The following is a 16,508-nucleotide window of genomic DNA, read 5'->3' on the forward strand; positions in this document are numbered from 1 at the left end:
TGGTTTGATAGGAATCATAGGAGATGATCAACTAGTGGTTTTCTTAGTATTTGCATGTGGAACAGAACATTAGAAAAGGACTTAGTTTGGTCTCCATGTTGACAGAGGCCCCAACTCAAAACAGTACTTGTCAGAGTGCCCCACTTTCAAAGGGGAGTGCTAGAATGCCTATTCAGAACCGCGCAGGAGGTACTGAACAGCAGTTCTCTTACTCTTCGTAGCCAGTTTCCACCTTGAGGAAATAAAAATGACCAGTGTTGACACTAAAGTCCTGGAGACCAAGGAGATGCATTATCTAAACCAGGTGTTCCTAATCTGAGTTAAAGAAATGCAAGTCCTCTGTGTATCTAGACCCATGGATGGGCTTCAGAGAGTTTAACCAACTCTTCCATTCCTTTTTTCCTCCCTCTCTCCCTCCCTCCCTCCCTTCCTCTTTTGATAGTAAACTATACATGACATAAACATATACCATTTCAACCACGGCTAAGAATACAGTTTGATGACATTGAACACATTCACAGTGCTGTGTAACCATCACCACTGTCTAGCCCACACCCTCTCCAGCATCTCCCAAATAAACACCCATCTACTCTGTGGGTGTGTGTACACTGATTCATTTTCTGCACACATTTACAGCTCTGCTCAGAATATCAGGGACCACCACTTTATACACTGCTTTTGGCAACAGATGGAAAACTGGATGAATGGATACTAAGTTGAGGCTGGCCCTAAAGTTCTTACATGCTGATAGTGCTCCACTGCTGCTCTGAGTGTCCTCCCTCCCCTGTTCAGCCAGGTAGAAAAGTATGCTGAAGGAGCCCCGAAAGGAGCATAAATCATCATCATCATCATCATCATCCCAGGTTCCTTTAAAATCTTTCTTCATTTTGACTATTTCTAAACTACATGATCTTGTAGGACTTCTTTTGAGAACAAATTGATTTTGGGGAAATATGCTACCAACTTGAACTTCATAAAGATCAATCTTTTGTTTGTTTCTTTATTCATTTCCTTCCAGAACTCACCAAAGAGGTCACCGTAGCTCTCAGGTGTTTTGGTTTTGGTTCATGAGAAGGGTTGGCCATAGAGGAGTGATTTTACAGCTTCTACTTCATCTCTCCCTCTGCCACCAGTCTTCAGTGTAAGGATAGGAAATAATGGGGTGGGATGGAAAAAAAAAAACCAAAAAACCCTGGCCTGGAAATTAGAGGGCCAGGGATCCCCACGCTCTAGTTCTGTAGGCTTCAGTGAATTGAATATCTCCACCTTAGAAAATACAGCCGTCACTTGAAGCCATAACCACCCCACAAATGTAAGAGGGAATTGCAGTTAATAATCAATCAGCCACTGTGATAGAATAGGAAGTACATGACTCCTTTTATTTTTTTTATTGAGATGAAAATTATAGCATAAACACAAATTTCAAACTTTAAAAATTACCCGAGGTTCACATTATAGCTGCTCCTCTTCCTGGTTAAGTCACCATTTTCTCCTGTATAAATTAAGGATGACTAGACCTATATCTATCTTGCAAATACTTAGAAACTTTTTCTGTAGGTTTGCTCTAAGGAATACTTCATAGCAATATTTGCCCTATAGTAAACATTTGGTAAGTGGTAGTTATGATTAATGTTAGTAATAATAAAATGCCACAAGAAATGATTGACTGACAGACCCCCGTTTCCCAAAAATAGTGTATAGATTCTTAAAACACTGGATATGGCTCTTGAGTTCAATTCTCTGTAATACCTTCTGCTCTTGTGCCCAGCAAGTGGGATGCTTCGGCCATCTTATCTCACCCTTGGAGTGATGGAGAGATGAAAATGGAGCATCTAGCCCTGGTGCTGTTTGGCTTCTTCCCCCACTGGATGGTATTGTGGCAGCCTGTAATCCATATGGCGTTTCCTGATGCTTATGGCTCTGGGAGATGTTTAGAAAGACTAGAGATCGCATTGTGAAGTGTCACATGCCCCAGGATTGTGGTTATTGCACAAACCTGTGAACCCCAGGGAGCTACAAAAACAGCTTGTGATTGAATTCCTTAAAACATTTTTGTTTTGTTTTGTTTATGCCTTAATGTTTTTTTTCCCCCTTTTAGACAGAGTACATGCTTTAAAAAAAATTCTAATTGTATGTTTGCTTAATGGTATATAATTATATATCAAGTAAATATATAATTATGGAGTACTTTAAATTAATATTATTTACTTGATTGATTTAATGATTGTGGAGCTTTTATCCTATTGTGCTAAGAACAATTTAGCCAACTTTTAGCTGAGACTCATTACAGATACTGACATTTAAAGTGTTTGTATGGTTGACAGACAGCTTCTAAGAGGTTTAAAAATACTTCCAGGAAAAACCGTTTTTTTTATACTTTTACATGATTGCAACCTAAAACAACAGCAAAATTGATTCACTTGTTCCTTCCCTGAGTGATTGTACATGTGGACAAATCTCAGCACAAGAACTGATTGCCAAATGGGGTGCATTCCTTTGTTCTTTCACTCATTCATTCACTCAGCAAATACCTACTGAGCACCTGCCATTCAACTGACACATGGACATGACTCTGGGGTTGCAAAATGAATAAGTTTGGTGTCTCTTCTCATGGGGCTTAGTGTCTAGAGGGGTAGATGGATGCAAACAGTTAATTTGAGTACAATTGGAAAATAAGCTGGCACTCACCATGCTTATGTTCTGCTACTTAATTCTCCTAAAAGTCTTGTAATGCTCATTTTCACTTTATACACAAGAGGTTTTAGGCTCTGAGAGATCAGTAACTTGACTAACGTTAATCAGGTCATAAGCGGTAAAAAGCAAGGGTGAAAACCCAGCCCGTGGGTTCAACCCTGTTGTTCACCTGATAAAAGCTTCAATAAATGAGAATAGACGAGAACATGTGTACAAAGACCTAAGTTAACGAAGATTTCTGCTCTGGGTGTTAAAGAAACTCAGAGACAAAAGAGCACTTGAACTTGGGTTTTAAATGATGAATGTACACTTACCAAGGGAAGAAAAACACTGAGACAAGAACTAGCTTATACAAATGTACACTTTGCAATTTCTCCGATGGCAAAATTTGTCTTCTCAACTATTCTTTTTTTTTTTTTAATCAATATATCATTTCTGTTTCTTGAGAACACATCAGTGGGGAATCCATTTGGGGGTAAAGAATGGATCAAGCACAGCCTGATTCGTATTGGGTAGAAGGGGGCAAGCTGATATAGAGTCTAAATTGACAGACGGCCAGTAGAGGGTCATCCCAGATTGTTTGATAGCTGTGTGAATTGTTTCAACCAGTTAGTTTACTAAAATCACACCCATCGTTGCCAAAAGATACAGGTAAGTGAGTCATTACCCTACAGTCATCTTATAGAAAAATGTTACAAATTCAACTGAAGGAATGGACTTTCTTGACAACCCCAGAACGGGAAACTCCAGGCGTTTGCCTTTGGATGCCCGCTCTAGAGAGAACACACCTCCTTTCCCATTTATATTTTGACTAGTGATTATCTGGTTACCAGAAAAGGGCAACCAAATAGATTACTCCGGCCTCCCTCTCCCCACTGTTAAACATTAGGAATTTGAGACATTTGGGGTTTCTTAGGCCAGCGGAGGTAGTGTTTCAGAGTATTTTCTGGTGACACCATCCACATAAAAACCTAGTCTTCAGAATTCCTTAGCTCAGTAAATGGCACCTGCCATCCTTTTATGCAGCCATTCAGGCTGGAAACCTAGGGGTCATCCTTGACTCTTTCCCCCTCATCTCTTAAGTACACCCCTCCACACTCACTGCCCGCATATGACCAGTCTCCAAGTCATACATATACAGGTACTCCACCTCATCTCTAATTCCTGAATCCCTCAAGTCCCATTGGCACTTGTCTGGCCTAAGCCGCCATCATCCCTGACTTGGACTCCTCAGCAGCCTCCTGGCTGCTCTCCTTGGCTACTCTCATGGCATCCACATCCATTCTCCACACTGGATCTTGAGACATCTTTGGAAAATGCAGATGAGAGTCACTCTCCTTGAATATTCTCCCAGCTCCTAACAGACCTTGAGTCATCTGGCCCTTTAGATAAGTAGACTCATCTACCTACAGGGTAGATCAGTCTACTTGATAGCTGTGTGAATTGTTTCAACCACTTAGTTTACTAGTCTCTAGTTTACCACTTAGTTTACTTAGTTTATCTACCTACAGGGTAGATAAGTCTACTTATCTAAAGGGTTATCAAACAGGGTTTCATTCATTTTATTCAAACATATCTGACTTTATCTGAACCCAGGGCTTTGCACTGGCAGTTACCTGATACAATAATGATTATAATAACTAACATTCCTTAATCACTTTGTGTGTGTCAGATACTGAGCTGAGCCCTTGAAATACATCCTCATGTACTAACCACATCTTGTGAGGTAGGTAGGTAGGTACCACTACCACATTTTATGAAGGAAGAAAAGCTAAAAGAGGTCATAGGGTTTGCCCAAGTCTAAACTTCTCCTTATTTTTGTTACCTAAATTAGTAAATATCAGTTGGGGTTCATGCCTAATATTTTGAATCAATGATGAGCTCTACCAGTCTACTCTTGTTGCCCAGTGATTTATATTCAGAAGATCTGGGTTGCACTGCTGGTACTGACCAACAGTATGACTTTAGACAAGGCAACCTCTGAGAGTCAGTTTTCTCATCTGTAGAATGGGGATCACATTAATACCTGATTTGTATGATTATGGTACAGCTCATAACCAAACAGAATTCTAGGAACATAGTCAATGCTCTGTAATGGGTTAAAGGAACACATGTATTAGATGAAGGAAAATACCGAGGATTGCCCCATGGAGTTGTGAGTTCTCTCATTAAGACAGAAAGAAATAAGAGCTCTGAACAAGGGTATCTTTGGCTTACTCTGCAGCTCTTTTCATGTTCTCATGAGAATGAGGGTAAAATTAGGGATAATGTAGGATTTATAAGGTAATACTGTAAATAAGTATATAATAGGTAGGTCAAACATTTTATTTTGTTTATTTTATTTTTTTTTAGATTTTATTTATTTATTTGACAGAGAGAGAGAGATCACAAGTAGGCAGAGGCAGGCAGGCAGAGAGAGATGGGGAAGGAGGCTCCCTGCCAAGCAGAGAGCTCATTGTAGGGCTGCATCCCAGGACCCTGGGATCATGACCTGAGCTGAAGACAGAGGCTTAACTCACTGAGCCACCCAGGTGCCCCCAAACATTTTATATTTAATAGAAATTAAATGCAACCTCACAGAATTAAAAAAAATCCAAACATATAGTTTAAATGGTCAATTTTTTTTTTTTTAAGAGAGAGAGAGTACATGTATGCATGTGTGTGTGCATGCCCAGGTGTAGGGGAGTGGGGGGGAGAGGAGCAGAGGACAAGAGAGGGAGAGGAGCAGAGGACAAGAGAGAGAATCTCAAGCAGATTCTGTGCTGAGTGCAGAGCCCAATGTGGCACTGGATCTCCCAACCCTGAGGTCATGACCTGAGCTGAAATCAAGAGTTGGTCTCTTCACTGACTGAGCCACCCAGGTACCCCTAAATGATCTATTTTTACTTAAAATGTACTTCAAAATGTGTTTTTAGTACCTTTAGTGGAATGGAATTTTTTAATTAAGGAATTGGTATATTAAACAATTCTTCTACGTTTGGACCCTGTTCCCATCTCTTCCTTCTATATTAAAAGAGAATGTGGTATCATATTCCAAAAGTTGTTTGTTGTGATAGCTCTTTATGGAGAGGAGTCGCTTGGGGAGTTCATTTCCTTTTGCTCTGTGCCTTAGGTCTCAGAGTGCAGTTGGCCCATCAGGCAGGCCCCCAGTCTACACAACCTTTTTGCTGTGTGTCGGAATATGTATAATTGGCTACTACAGAATCCCAAAAACGTCTGTGTTGTCCACTGCTTGGTGAGTAATCTTCATTACTGTTGTTGCTGTCATTTGTAGTAGGTGGGTTTGGTTTGGCCAAGTACAGCTGGCTCTGTACAGACTGGTGGACAGGTAACATTTAAGCTGAATAAGCATTTATCGAATCCCTACTTAGGAATTAGGTAATGTGAGGGATATAAAAATGAGGGAGGAATTTATTATTCTTGCCTTAAAACTTGAGTACTTTTGAGAGAGGCAGATACATACACATAGTACAGGGCCTCTAGAATGTGCTAAGTATTATAAAAGAGGTAGACACAAGGACTGAAGAAGAAGAAGTAGAAGAAGTAGACACAGGCAGAAATACCATTAAGTTCTGTGTGAATAAAATTGATAAACACATTGGAATATTTATCATTTCTTTTTGTGCTTGAATAAAAATGAAATAAGAAGACCCCTCTGCTCTTGCACATAGTCATGTAGATTAATTGTATGTTGTAGCAATTCCTAGTGGAAGTGATGACTTTCTTGACCCCTGACTTATTAGGGTCCCTTTCCCCAACTATCCTCTTATCTATTGTTTAAAACTCAACTCTGGTAAAATATTTTTGACTCATGAGTATTTCCCCAATATGGACATTTCCAGTGTGTATCTTAATGTCTTCTGTGGCATCCTTGTAATCTGGCGGTCTGCCTGTTTTTGCACTAGACTATAAGCATCTCACAGGCAAGAACTATGTCTTCTTTATCTTTGCACCCGGGTCTGAAAGGTTTGAATAAGTGATTGCATGCATGAACAAATGGACACACAGGTGGAATCTGAGCATAAACACTAGAACTATTCATTGCTTCTAGAAATGTCAGGGTATATATTTTTTTGCTCTAGGGATTACCTGATGATTTTCTCCCTCCTTGAGAGCCAGTTGGCTAAAAGAGGGAAAAAATCTAAAGAGCATACTTTCTTCTTTCTGTCTCATGTTCTCAGACTCTTGGCAACAAAGAAAAAGCACTTGGTGTTCATAGAAGTTTAATGCGAAAGGCCAAAGGGTTTTCTTGTGGAGGCACAGTAGATTGTACAATAGAACAGATTACTTTCAGGGACTAAGCAGCCTTTAGGCACCCTGGTGATTTTCTCTTTACTCAAGAACTTTCTAAAAAGTTCGGAGAGCCAGAGTCTGACAGCTTTGTAAGAGAAGATGGCTTAAGAGATACTGGAGGCTTCTGGTTCTTATGATACAATTATGAAGAATCAAAAACCAACAAAGAAGAAAAAGAAGCAGACAAAGGATTATGACACCATTGGCTGCTCTCTACTTACTGGAAAATGATGTGCATGAGTCGTACGTCTGTATCAAGTCTTTGGGAAATGGAATTGAAGCTGAAAGTGGGAGCTTTTATTTTTATCATGTATATTTCTGTCTTATTAAAAATAATAAGCATATACTCATCTTTCCATAAAAAACTAGTTAAACTTTGAAAAAGACTTGTGTGGTAGATAAAAAAGGAGGGGACACATATCCCTAGAGCCATGAATCAGGTAAGAGTATCAAGAAGGCTAAATCTAAAAGGAATGAAGATTAAGAAAAATGTCTTTAAAAAAAAAAACACAAAAACTGTCCTTGGAATAAGGACAATAACAAATGCTTAAGGCACATGGTTTAATCTTAACTCCTTTATTCTGTTTCTCTATCAGGGAAACAGATGTCAGGCTAGGAAGGGAGTTACAATGATCGTTAAGACAAGCTGATAGGTAGTGAGATATGGAAAGAGCTTCACAGTACTTAAAAATAATCCACTCTCTAGACTTAAATTCTGTGACAGAATGCCGAGAGCGAGAGCGAGAGCGCTTGGAAAAGCAATCATGGACTCCTTATGTAATATGAGGAAACAGGAAATAGAGGTGCCAAGCAAACAAAGACAGGGGAGTTTTTCCAAAAGATGGAGGAGGTTGATCCTGGAAAGTTACAGGCTGGTGAACCTGATGGCAATTCAAGGCAAAATTCTAATCTAAGTCTTTGCACAGATATTAAACTCTTCGGAAAAAGAAGTCCTCATTGCTTCATTATGAACACATGTATCAAAACAACTGAACTTTTGCAACAAGGCCAATAGATTAGTAGGGACAGTTTATTGGATTCCTGAAAGATATTTTCCAATTTCTTATAATCAAGATAGAGCAATCTGGGCTAGGCTGTTATACATTGAGTTGGATGTTGGCTCAGTATCTGCTTCCAAAAGTAGGTGATTAATGAATCAGCATCCTTCCAGGAGAAAGTTGCGTTTGGTTGCTCTTTTAATTGAAAACATTGATGATGATATGAAGATCAAGCTTACCAATTTTCTCGGAACTGGGAAGGTCATATAATGAATCTGGATTTTAAAAGCCATTGCAGGTTGGTTGTTTAACAGAAGCTAACAATGTGAAATTAAACACAGAATAAATGTAAAGTCCCTAATCTTGTTGTAAAAGATTAAATATTTTTGTGTCTTAGCTTAACACATCATTTGAAAAAGAACTAGGGGTTTTAGTGGATAGGAAGATCAATAAGAGCTTGTGGTGTGACTTAGCCTGTATATAAACTACTTTAGCCTGGGGTTATGTTAGTAAAAGCATAGTGTCCAGAATAAGGAAGATGGTATTTCTTTTCCTCTCTAGTGTGGTTGGAGTATATCTCATATCTTGTATTTCACATCTGGGTAGCACATTTAAGGCTGTTGTTTTAAAATGAGTCTGTGCAGAAAAAGTTTGCCAAATGACGTCTGTGAAAATGGAATATCAAATGGGGAAGAATCAAAGGAACTGTGTATTGGGTGGGATTCTTTAGAGAAACAGAGCCAACATATAATGTATTTATTATAGGAATTGGCTCATGCAGTTACAGAGGCTGAAAGGTCCCACAATTTATTTGCTCTCTGCAAGCTAAAGAACCAGAAAAGCTGGCAGTGTAATTCAGTCTGAGTCCAAGGCCTGAGAACCAGAGGCTCTGATGTCTCAGGGGAGAAGAAGGTAGACATTTCTAGTTAAAAAACACAGAAAATTTGCCCTTCTTTACTTTTTGGTTCTATCCGGGTCCTCAAGAGATTAGATGATGCCCGCTCATGTTGGTGAGGGTGTTTCTTTTTTTGCTCACTCTACTGAATCAAATGCTGATCTCTTTTAGAAGCACCCTCATAGACACATCCAGAAGTAATATTTTACCAGCTATCTGAGCATCCCTTAACCCAGTCAAGTTGACACATAATATTAGCCGTCATAGACTGGGTGTGTTTTTAACTTTGAAAACAGAAGAGTTGGTGGAAAGGGAGGGTATTTCAGACATGTGAAAGGCTTTCCCAGGGAGAAAGAAGTAGGCTTACTTTTTTCGACAGAAGGAAGAATCAGGATCACTGAGTGGAATAGACTTTAAGCTGAACTTACTCAGGACAAAAACTTTGTAACCGGGACTGAGCTTCTTCTAGTAGCAGCAAACTCCGTGTCACTTAAAGTATTCTAGAAGAACCTGTGTCACCATCTATCGGGAGTGTTACTGCATATAGTTCTCCATTAAATGTGGTCGAATCATGTAAATCTTCTTTATTTTCTCTGATTCTAGGAACATACCTTGGGTGAAATATATACATAGCATATTCCGAAAAACAGTATTTCCCAAATCTGTGAACTCTACCTCTGGCCGGCAACCAAGAGACCTCAACTACCAGTTCTGATCTTACACGATCAAAGTTACTTTGAAGATTAGATTATTTTTCAGTAAATATATACAAATTAAACTTACATTGCTTGGTTTCTTAGGTTAGTAAAGTTAATTTTGCCCTTGTTGTGTTGTGATTTGAAGATCTGGGACAGAGTTTGGTTTTCAAACGCACAATTTTTAACTGAAAATCATTCTGTTAAGAGGAATTCTCCCTTGTCTCCCCTCTTTTCACTGCAGGCACAGCCCTTCTCCGTGGTGAGTGGCTGATTGGACCATGTCTGTTTATGGTCCAGTGAATCACATTTATACATAAAGCGTTTATGTATCTTTCTTGGCAGGATGGACGGGCAGCATCGTCAATTCTGGTCGGTGCTATGTTCATTTTCTGTAACCTCTACTCTACTCCTGGCCCTGCCGTACGGTTGTTATACGCAAAGCGACCCGGAATCGGGCTATCGCCATCCCACAGGAGGTAAAGTAAGCTAGATGCAGAGTAGGCCCAGATGTTTCTAAACTGCTGTCATGCACTTAAAAAAAGGAAAACCCTTTTTAGGTAATTGACTTATTATAGTCCCATTAGCACAGTTTCTCCCTTTCTTATTTTAATTGCTTCTCCTTACTCTTTTTGCATTGAAAGTGTTTCTGATGATAAATCCTAAAATTTTCCCAGAGCCAGAGCAAGCCTTTAGCTGACAGATTGAATCTGGTCGATCAAATAAGAACAGATATGCAAATATCGAGCTAGTGTAAGGCTCCACAAGTTTTTTCGTTAAATAAATATGCCTTTTCAGTTCTTCGGGGGAAATATAGGAATGTCACTAGATAAAAGCTTTCCTAAATTTTTGACTACATCCTCTTTTGGCAGTTAATGTTTAAGAAATTAACACAGTAAATGGTTATTGTAAGTTAGTCATTTTCAAGAACAGACTTGACAGCAAAAAAGTTAATCGTTTCTTTCACCGACAGAATGTCAATCTTCTGTTTCAGGTACCTGGGCTATATGTGTGACCTCCTAGCAGACAAACCTTACCGCCCTCACTTCAAGCCTCTCACCATTAAGTCCATCACTGTCAGTCCAGTTCCTTTTTTTAACAAACAGAGAAACGGATGTCGTCCTTACTGTGATGTATTGATTGGAGAAACCAAAATATATACAACCTGTGCAGATTTTGAACGAATGAAGTAAGTTATGATACTTTTTTAAGAAAAGATTTTATTTGTTAGAGAGAGAGAGCAAGGGAGTGAGCACACATAGGGAAGATAGGTAGAGGGAAGAGGAGATGCAGACTCCCCATCGAACAGGGAGAGTGATGTGGGGCTCGATCCGAGAACCCCGAGATCATGACCTGAGCTGAAGGCAGATGCTTAACTGGATGAGGCACTTGAGCACCCCAGTCTTGATACATCTCTTTACTTCTTCCTGTGAATTGCCTTATTCTTCTGTAAGTTGGATCATATTCTTCCTGGGAGAACTACATTACTGTGACATGGCTGATGTTAAAAAAAAAAAAAAATTCTGTGCAGGTTGTAATTATAGAAAAGCAAAACTAAATCAAGGGACATTATAGCTCCCTCTCAAATTGAGATACAAGCTAAGGTACTAGCGTGAGCTATAATGAGGGTTAAGACAGTGATGGCAACAGAGGACCTGCACATTGAAGAAAGAGATGACCTTGATGAGATTTAGTGAGGATGAGGGAAAAATCAGGGATGAATGAAGTTTCTAGGTAAGCAATGAGGTAGACAGTAATTTAATCAAAGCAGTTATAGAATCCGCAGTAAAGAGCAGGTGCCAGAGGGAGGTGGTAGGGGTATGGAGAGAAGATAGTAGATGGTAATATAAAATGAAGTTAGTTTGGAATAGGTTAAATTTGGGGATTGGTATCCAAGATACCCAGAGAGCATAACAGTGCCGTTTCTATGCTGATCTTGGTTGGACATTTCTGTTCCCTCTGTCCCTACTTTAACTGTTAATTTAAAGTCAAGTGACAAATACAACATGGCTAGATGTATTTGAGGATCATGACATCTATAGAGTAGGGATGGGTAGTCAATTTATCTGGAAGTCCAGTTGGGATGGAGAGAGAGAGGACCTATCATTAGACCAACAGCATCCCATAGGAGAGCCAGTTTGCACCCATGGCTCTTCTCCTGACTCTTCTCAAGATAGGAAACAGTTCTTGGGTGCAGACTTGGGCAATAGATCCGTTGGCCAAAGCCACAGAGGACTCTACCTATGTGATAATACAAGATTAGACTCTTCCAATGTAAATTTTTGTCTCTGTTCAAAGAGAATACCGTGTCCAAGATGGAAAAATCTTCATTCCCTTGAGCATCACTGTGCAAGGAGATGTTGTTGTTTCCATGTACCACTTGAGGTCAACCATTGGGAGCCGGCTACAGGCTAAGGTATGGTTTCAGGAGGAATTATGGCATAAATTCTTCTGAGCCTTTAATAGGAATATTTTATTTTATGTTGTTATTTAAAGGAATCTCTGTGCCCAGTGTGGAGCTTGAATTCATGACCATGAGATCAAGAGTCTCATGCTCTCCCTGCTGAGCCAGCAAGGCATCCCTTAATATATAGAGTATTTTAGAATATTTTCTTGGCATTACTTTGGGTTTGAGTGGCTTGTAGTTTTAGAATTAGAAAGAGGTCTTAAAAATTACTTATGCCTATTTCCCTCATTTTATAGGGAATGAGACTCAGAGAGGTTATGATTTCCTGGTCCTTGGCTTGATGACTTTGCCAGAAGCTGACAGCCCTAGAACTTCTAGCAAACTTTGCTCTTTAGAAGCTTGTGCCCTTTTTTATAGTGTCCCATTTGGATCAATGGGAGAGGATATATTTCTATGAAGGGTGTGGGATTTAAGTAATTATATTTTAAAAATTTCTTATTATCGTAACATTCACATAACATAAAATTCATTCTTTTAATGTATGTAGTACATACATTATGTTTAGTATTTTCAAAAGGTTATGCATCACTACTATATAATTCCATAATGTATGTAGTACATACATTATGTTTAGTATTTTCAAAAGGTTATGCATCACTACTATATAATTCCATAACATCTTTATCATGCCCAAAAGAAGCTCTATACTTATTAGCGGCCACTGCCCATTCCCCTCTTCCATCTCCTAGGCAACCACCAATCTATTGTCTGTTTCTATAGACTTGCTTATTTCGAACATTTCATATAAATGGAATCATACTATATGTGGTCCTTTGAGACTGACTTCTTTCACTTAGCATGTTTCTGAAATTCACCCACGTTGTATCATGTATCAGTACTTCATTCCCTTATATGGCCAAATGATATTCCATTATGGCTCTGCACTTTCCATTCATCTCTTCATCAGTTGATGGACATTTGGGTCTTACCTCTTCTTGGATATTATGAATAATGTAGTAGGTACTTGTATTTTAATCAGAATTGTATTTAATCAGAAATTTGCTAAGCGTATGCTCTATGCCAGTCATCACCTTAGGGGTATAGGACAGACAAGAATAAGACTGTGTCCCTGCCCTTTGGGAGCTCAGCCTAGCAGGAGAAATTCATCACATATCTGAATATCCACTATCAGAGAAGAGGTAGGATGGAATGCCATAATGGGAGTGGTTTGTTTTAGCCCGTGGTGGCTGCAGAAAGGCTACAGGGAGGATATGACCTTGTAAGGTGGCCCTTGAAGGATTGGAGGTTGGAGCAGGGGCATCCTGGGTAGAAGGAATGGAATGAGCCAAAGTATGACAGTGAGCAAGAACGTGAGACATTAATGGAGGGGATGACTTGCCCAAGCAGAGTTCATGGGGAGGAGAGGCTGGAAACTCTGCTGGGCTATTTCCAAATGGGAAGATCATTTAGTATTCATAGTAAGCAAAGGCTCAGATTTTGAAACAGTTGAAAGTGCATGGCTCCCTAAAATACAGTCTTTTGATCCAATTCCCTTTTCACTGGCTGACTGTAATGTGCTTCTCTCATGTATTTTTAGGTGACCAACACCCAGATATTCCAGCTTCAGTTTCATACTGGATTCATACCACTGGAAACCACAGTGTTAAAGTTCACCAAGTGAGTGCTGCTTGAACCGAACACCCCTTTCAATATAAGCAGCTGTGAAATGCTGGAAGCCAAGAGCCCAAGGCTCATGGACTCTATGCTGCAACACCCCTGGAACCCTGTGCTGCAGGACTAACAGTTGTTAGAGTGTAACTTAGCAGCTCAGGAGAGCCCAGTTGCATTTTACAACTTGCAATTGGATATAATTTGTCTTGAACACAAGAGGATCAAAGACTTGAAACAGAAGGGTCTAAAATTCCTCCTGAGGGAACAAGACTGAACAAATTAGAAACCCTTTGCTTCTATGTATCCCTTTGTGTCTTTCAATAGGGATGGCAGTTTAATCTGTGGTATGCTATGAGTGATGACCCTTTAGACACAATGCCAGGCCATAGCACTGAAGCAGGGTACCCCTCTGTACGAACTTTAGTTGCTTTATTACTACATGGTCTTGGGAACTCAAAGGGGTGGCTGAAGCCTGGAGGATAGGGTCAGGATAGGAGGTGGACATTCAGCAGCTCAGGGTGGCCCCCTGGGGCTATTTCATTACCTTAACAACTGACTTGGCCTTGCCTGGATCTATCAGCCGTCCTTCTAGAATGCCTTCACATGCAGTAGTATCCAAATTTTTTGAGTAGGCATTACTCTCCTCTTTTCTCTTGATGAGGAAAGCAAGCTCAGGACAGTTAAGTCACTTAACTGGTTAATGATTGCTTTTTCCCTAGGAATGAGTCTCAGGGTCAACCTGAGTCAACCTACAATGATTTCTGTGCTGAACATCATTCTGATCCCATTGTTTTTCACTGATCTTCTTTTAAATTCCTATGTAGACCTGAGTTGGATGCATGTGATGTACCAGAAAAATACCCTCAGCTATTTCAGGTGACTCTGGATGTAGAACTACAGCCCCACGACAAAGTGATAGACTTAACTCCACCATGGGAACATTACTGCACGAAAGATGTCAATCCCAGCATCCTCTTCTCTTCTCACCAGGAGCATCAAGATACTCTGGTCTTGGGAGGTATGACTCCCCTGGTGGCTTTATTTTCAGGGCAAAGCCTCTGTGTTAGTTATCCCTTTGACTTCTTTCCTGTGTTTCATTGATGCTGCATGGCCTTTTGTCTTGCAGGACAGGCTCCAATAGACATCCCTCCGGACAACCCCCGGCATTTTGGGCAAGGTGGCTTCTTTTCCTCTCTCTGTTGGCAAGGTAATTCCAAGCATTTTTCTGAGTTACGTGGTTAGACACTTTAAGTTACATGGTTCTTCTGTGAATGTGGTTCATTCTCAAAGCAGCCTCAAAGGCAGCAGCACTTAGAAGTCATCCTTATTCCTCCTTATTTCACACCCTCCTGCTCATTCCTTTTCCTTGATCAGGCAATTTGAAATTACTTCCCTATTTTCAACTCCATGGGTACTCTTAGACTGATGTAGAAAACCATTTTTAGCCAAATTCCACCTTTTCTCTCTATGCTGTGTTTTGGATCACATCTTACATGGACTTAGGAATAAGCATGACATTCTCTAGGATTTCCCTTTATGCTGCTGACACATGAGTTAATAAAGGACGCTATCTCCTGCTCTTGAGTACATATTCTGAAAACATAAAGTCTGGCATTTCTCCCAGAGGGCTCTTACCACCAACAGTGCAGATCTAAGCTTTCCCCGGTACAGAAGAGGCAAACACCTTGCCTATATGTCTCTGCTACATGCCTTAACAGCCGTGGCAGAGATTGGGCTCAATCACAGTATCCTTTTCTGCCAAAACTGGAGATGTTTTAGAATCTTTGCAACATAACACTTCACACTGCTGCCATCGGTAGACTGGCATTGGCATTCTGTCCGTATACATTTGTCTCCTTGCTGTAGAGTTTGCTGAGGTTAACTGCAAGATTCAATGCAGAATTGAATTGCAAAGACTTTCTCTAAGAAAGGGGTAAGAAAATAGCTTTGGCAATGCTCTGGATAAAATTCTTTTGATTTACCTTTCTTTGCTGAGTGAGCATAATGTGGTATTCCCATTGTCTTTGGAGTTTTCCACGTTTGGTGACAAAAAAGTTCACAGAATTCCTTTGAATTAAAGCCTTACTTTCAGGGAGCCTGGGTAGCTCAGTTGGTTGAGCAACTGCCTTCAGCTCAGGTCATGATCCTAGAGTCCTGGGATTGAGTCCCACATTTGGCTCCCTGCTTGGTGGGGAGTCTGCGTCTCCCTTTGAGCCTCCCCCTTCTCATGCTCTCTCTCATTTTCTCTCAAATAAAAAAGTAAAATATTAAAAAAAAAGAAAAAAAAAGCCTTAATTTCAGAATTTCCTACTGAGAAATGGAACCAGTAACATTAAAAAAAAAAAAATGGGACGCCCAGTGAAATTTAGACAGCAGGTAGACTTCCCAGTTCCCACAGTAACAAGTCCACTGCCATCGTAACTTCTTCTCATAAGGGCTTTTAATAAAACTTCACTTTTTCCTCTCCACTGACATTGTAGTAAGTAATTTAGAAATCATTCCTGTTAGGCTCTGAAATAGGTTTTAGCATAAATGCACAGTTTCTTATCTGAACCTCACAGAACCAGAAGCATTTAGGAAGTGCAAAAGTTTTCAGATTTTAGAAAGGTGATATGGTACGTAAATTGTATATTACTTAGTGTCCCCAGCAGCATCTCAGACAACTTGTAATGAAACATATTCATGTTTCTGCAGTGAAACATTAAAAAAAAAGAAAAATCACGCTGGGTGAGATAAATGGAGTTTATAAATACTTTCACATCAGTTCTGGTCAGAACTGGTTTTCCACCAGCTGAATTTGTTCCAAACTTAGGGAGACCTTTCCCTTTTCATAGCTTTGTGCATTTCAGAATCGG

General features: G+C 39.9%; 1 protein-coding gene across 4 annotated transcripts in view; it reads left to right on the forward strand.

Annotated features, from left to right (window-relative positions):
• Window positions 1-16,508, forward strand: part of DNAJC6 (DnaJ heat shock protein family (Hsp40) member C6) — a 138,980-nt gene that overhangs the window by 100,364 nt on the left and 22,108 nt on the right. For all 4 annotated transcript variants that reach the window (XM_059375000.1, XM_059375001.1, XM_059374999.1 and 1 more), the window contains exons 5-11: window positions 5,807-5,929; window positions 9,921-10,054; window positions 10,570-10,764; window positions 11,874-11,991; window positions 13,580-13,659; window positions 14,478-14,671; window positions 14,780-14,860. In XM_059375000.1, coding sequence (XP_059230983.1) covers window positions 5,807-5,929; window positions 9,921-10,054; window positions 10,570-10,764; window positions 11,874-11,991; window positions 13,580-13,659; window positions 14,478-14,671; window positions 14,780-14,860 — 925 coding nt within the window. The remainder of the gene's footprint in view (window positions 1-5,806; window positions 5,930-9,920; window positions 10,055-10,569; window positions 10,765-11,873; window positions 11,992-13,579; window positions 13,660-14,477; window positions 14,672-14,779; window positions 14,861-16,508) is intronic.

This window comes from Mustela nigripes, chromosome 14, assembly GCF_022355385.1.
Source record: "Mustela nigripes isolate SB6536 chromosome 14, MUSNIG.SB6536, whole genome shotgun sequence".
NCBI classification, from domain to species: Eukaryota; Metazoa; Chordata; class Mammalia; order Carnivora; family Mustelidae; genus Mustela; species Mustela nigripes.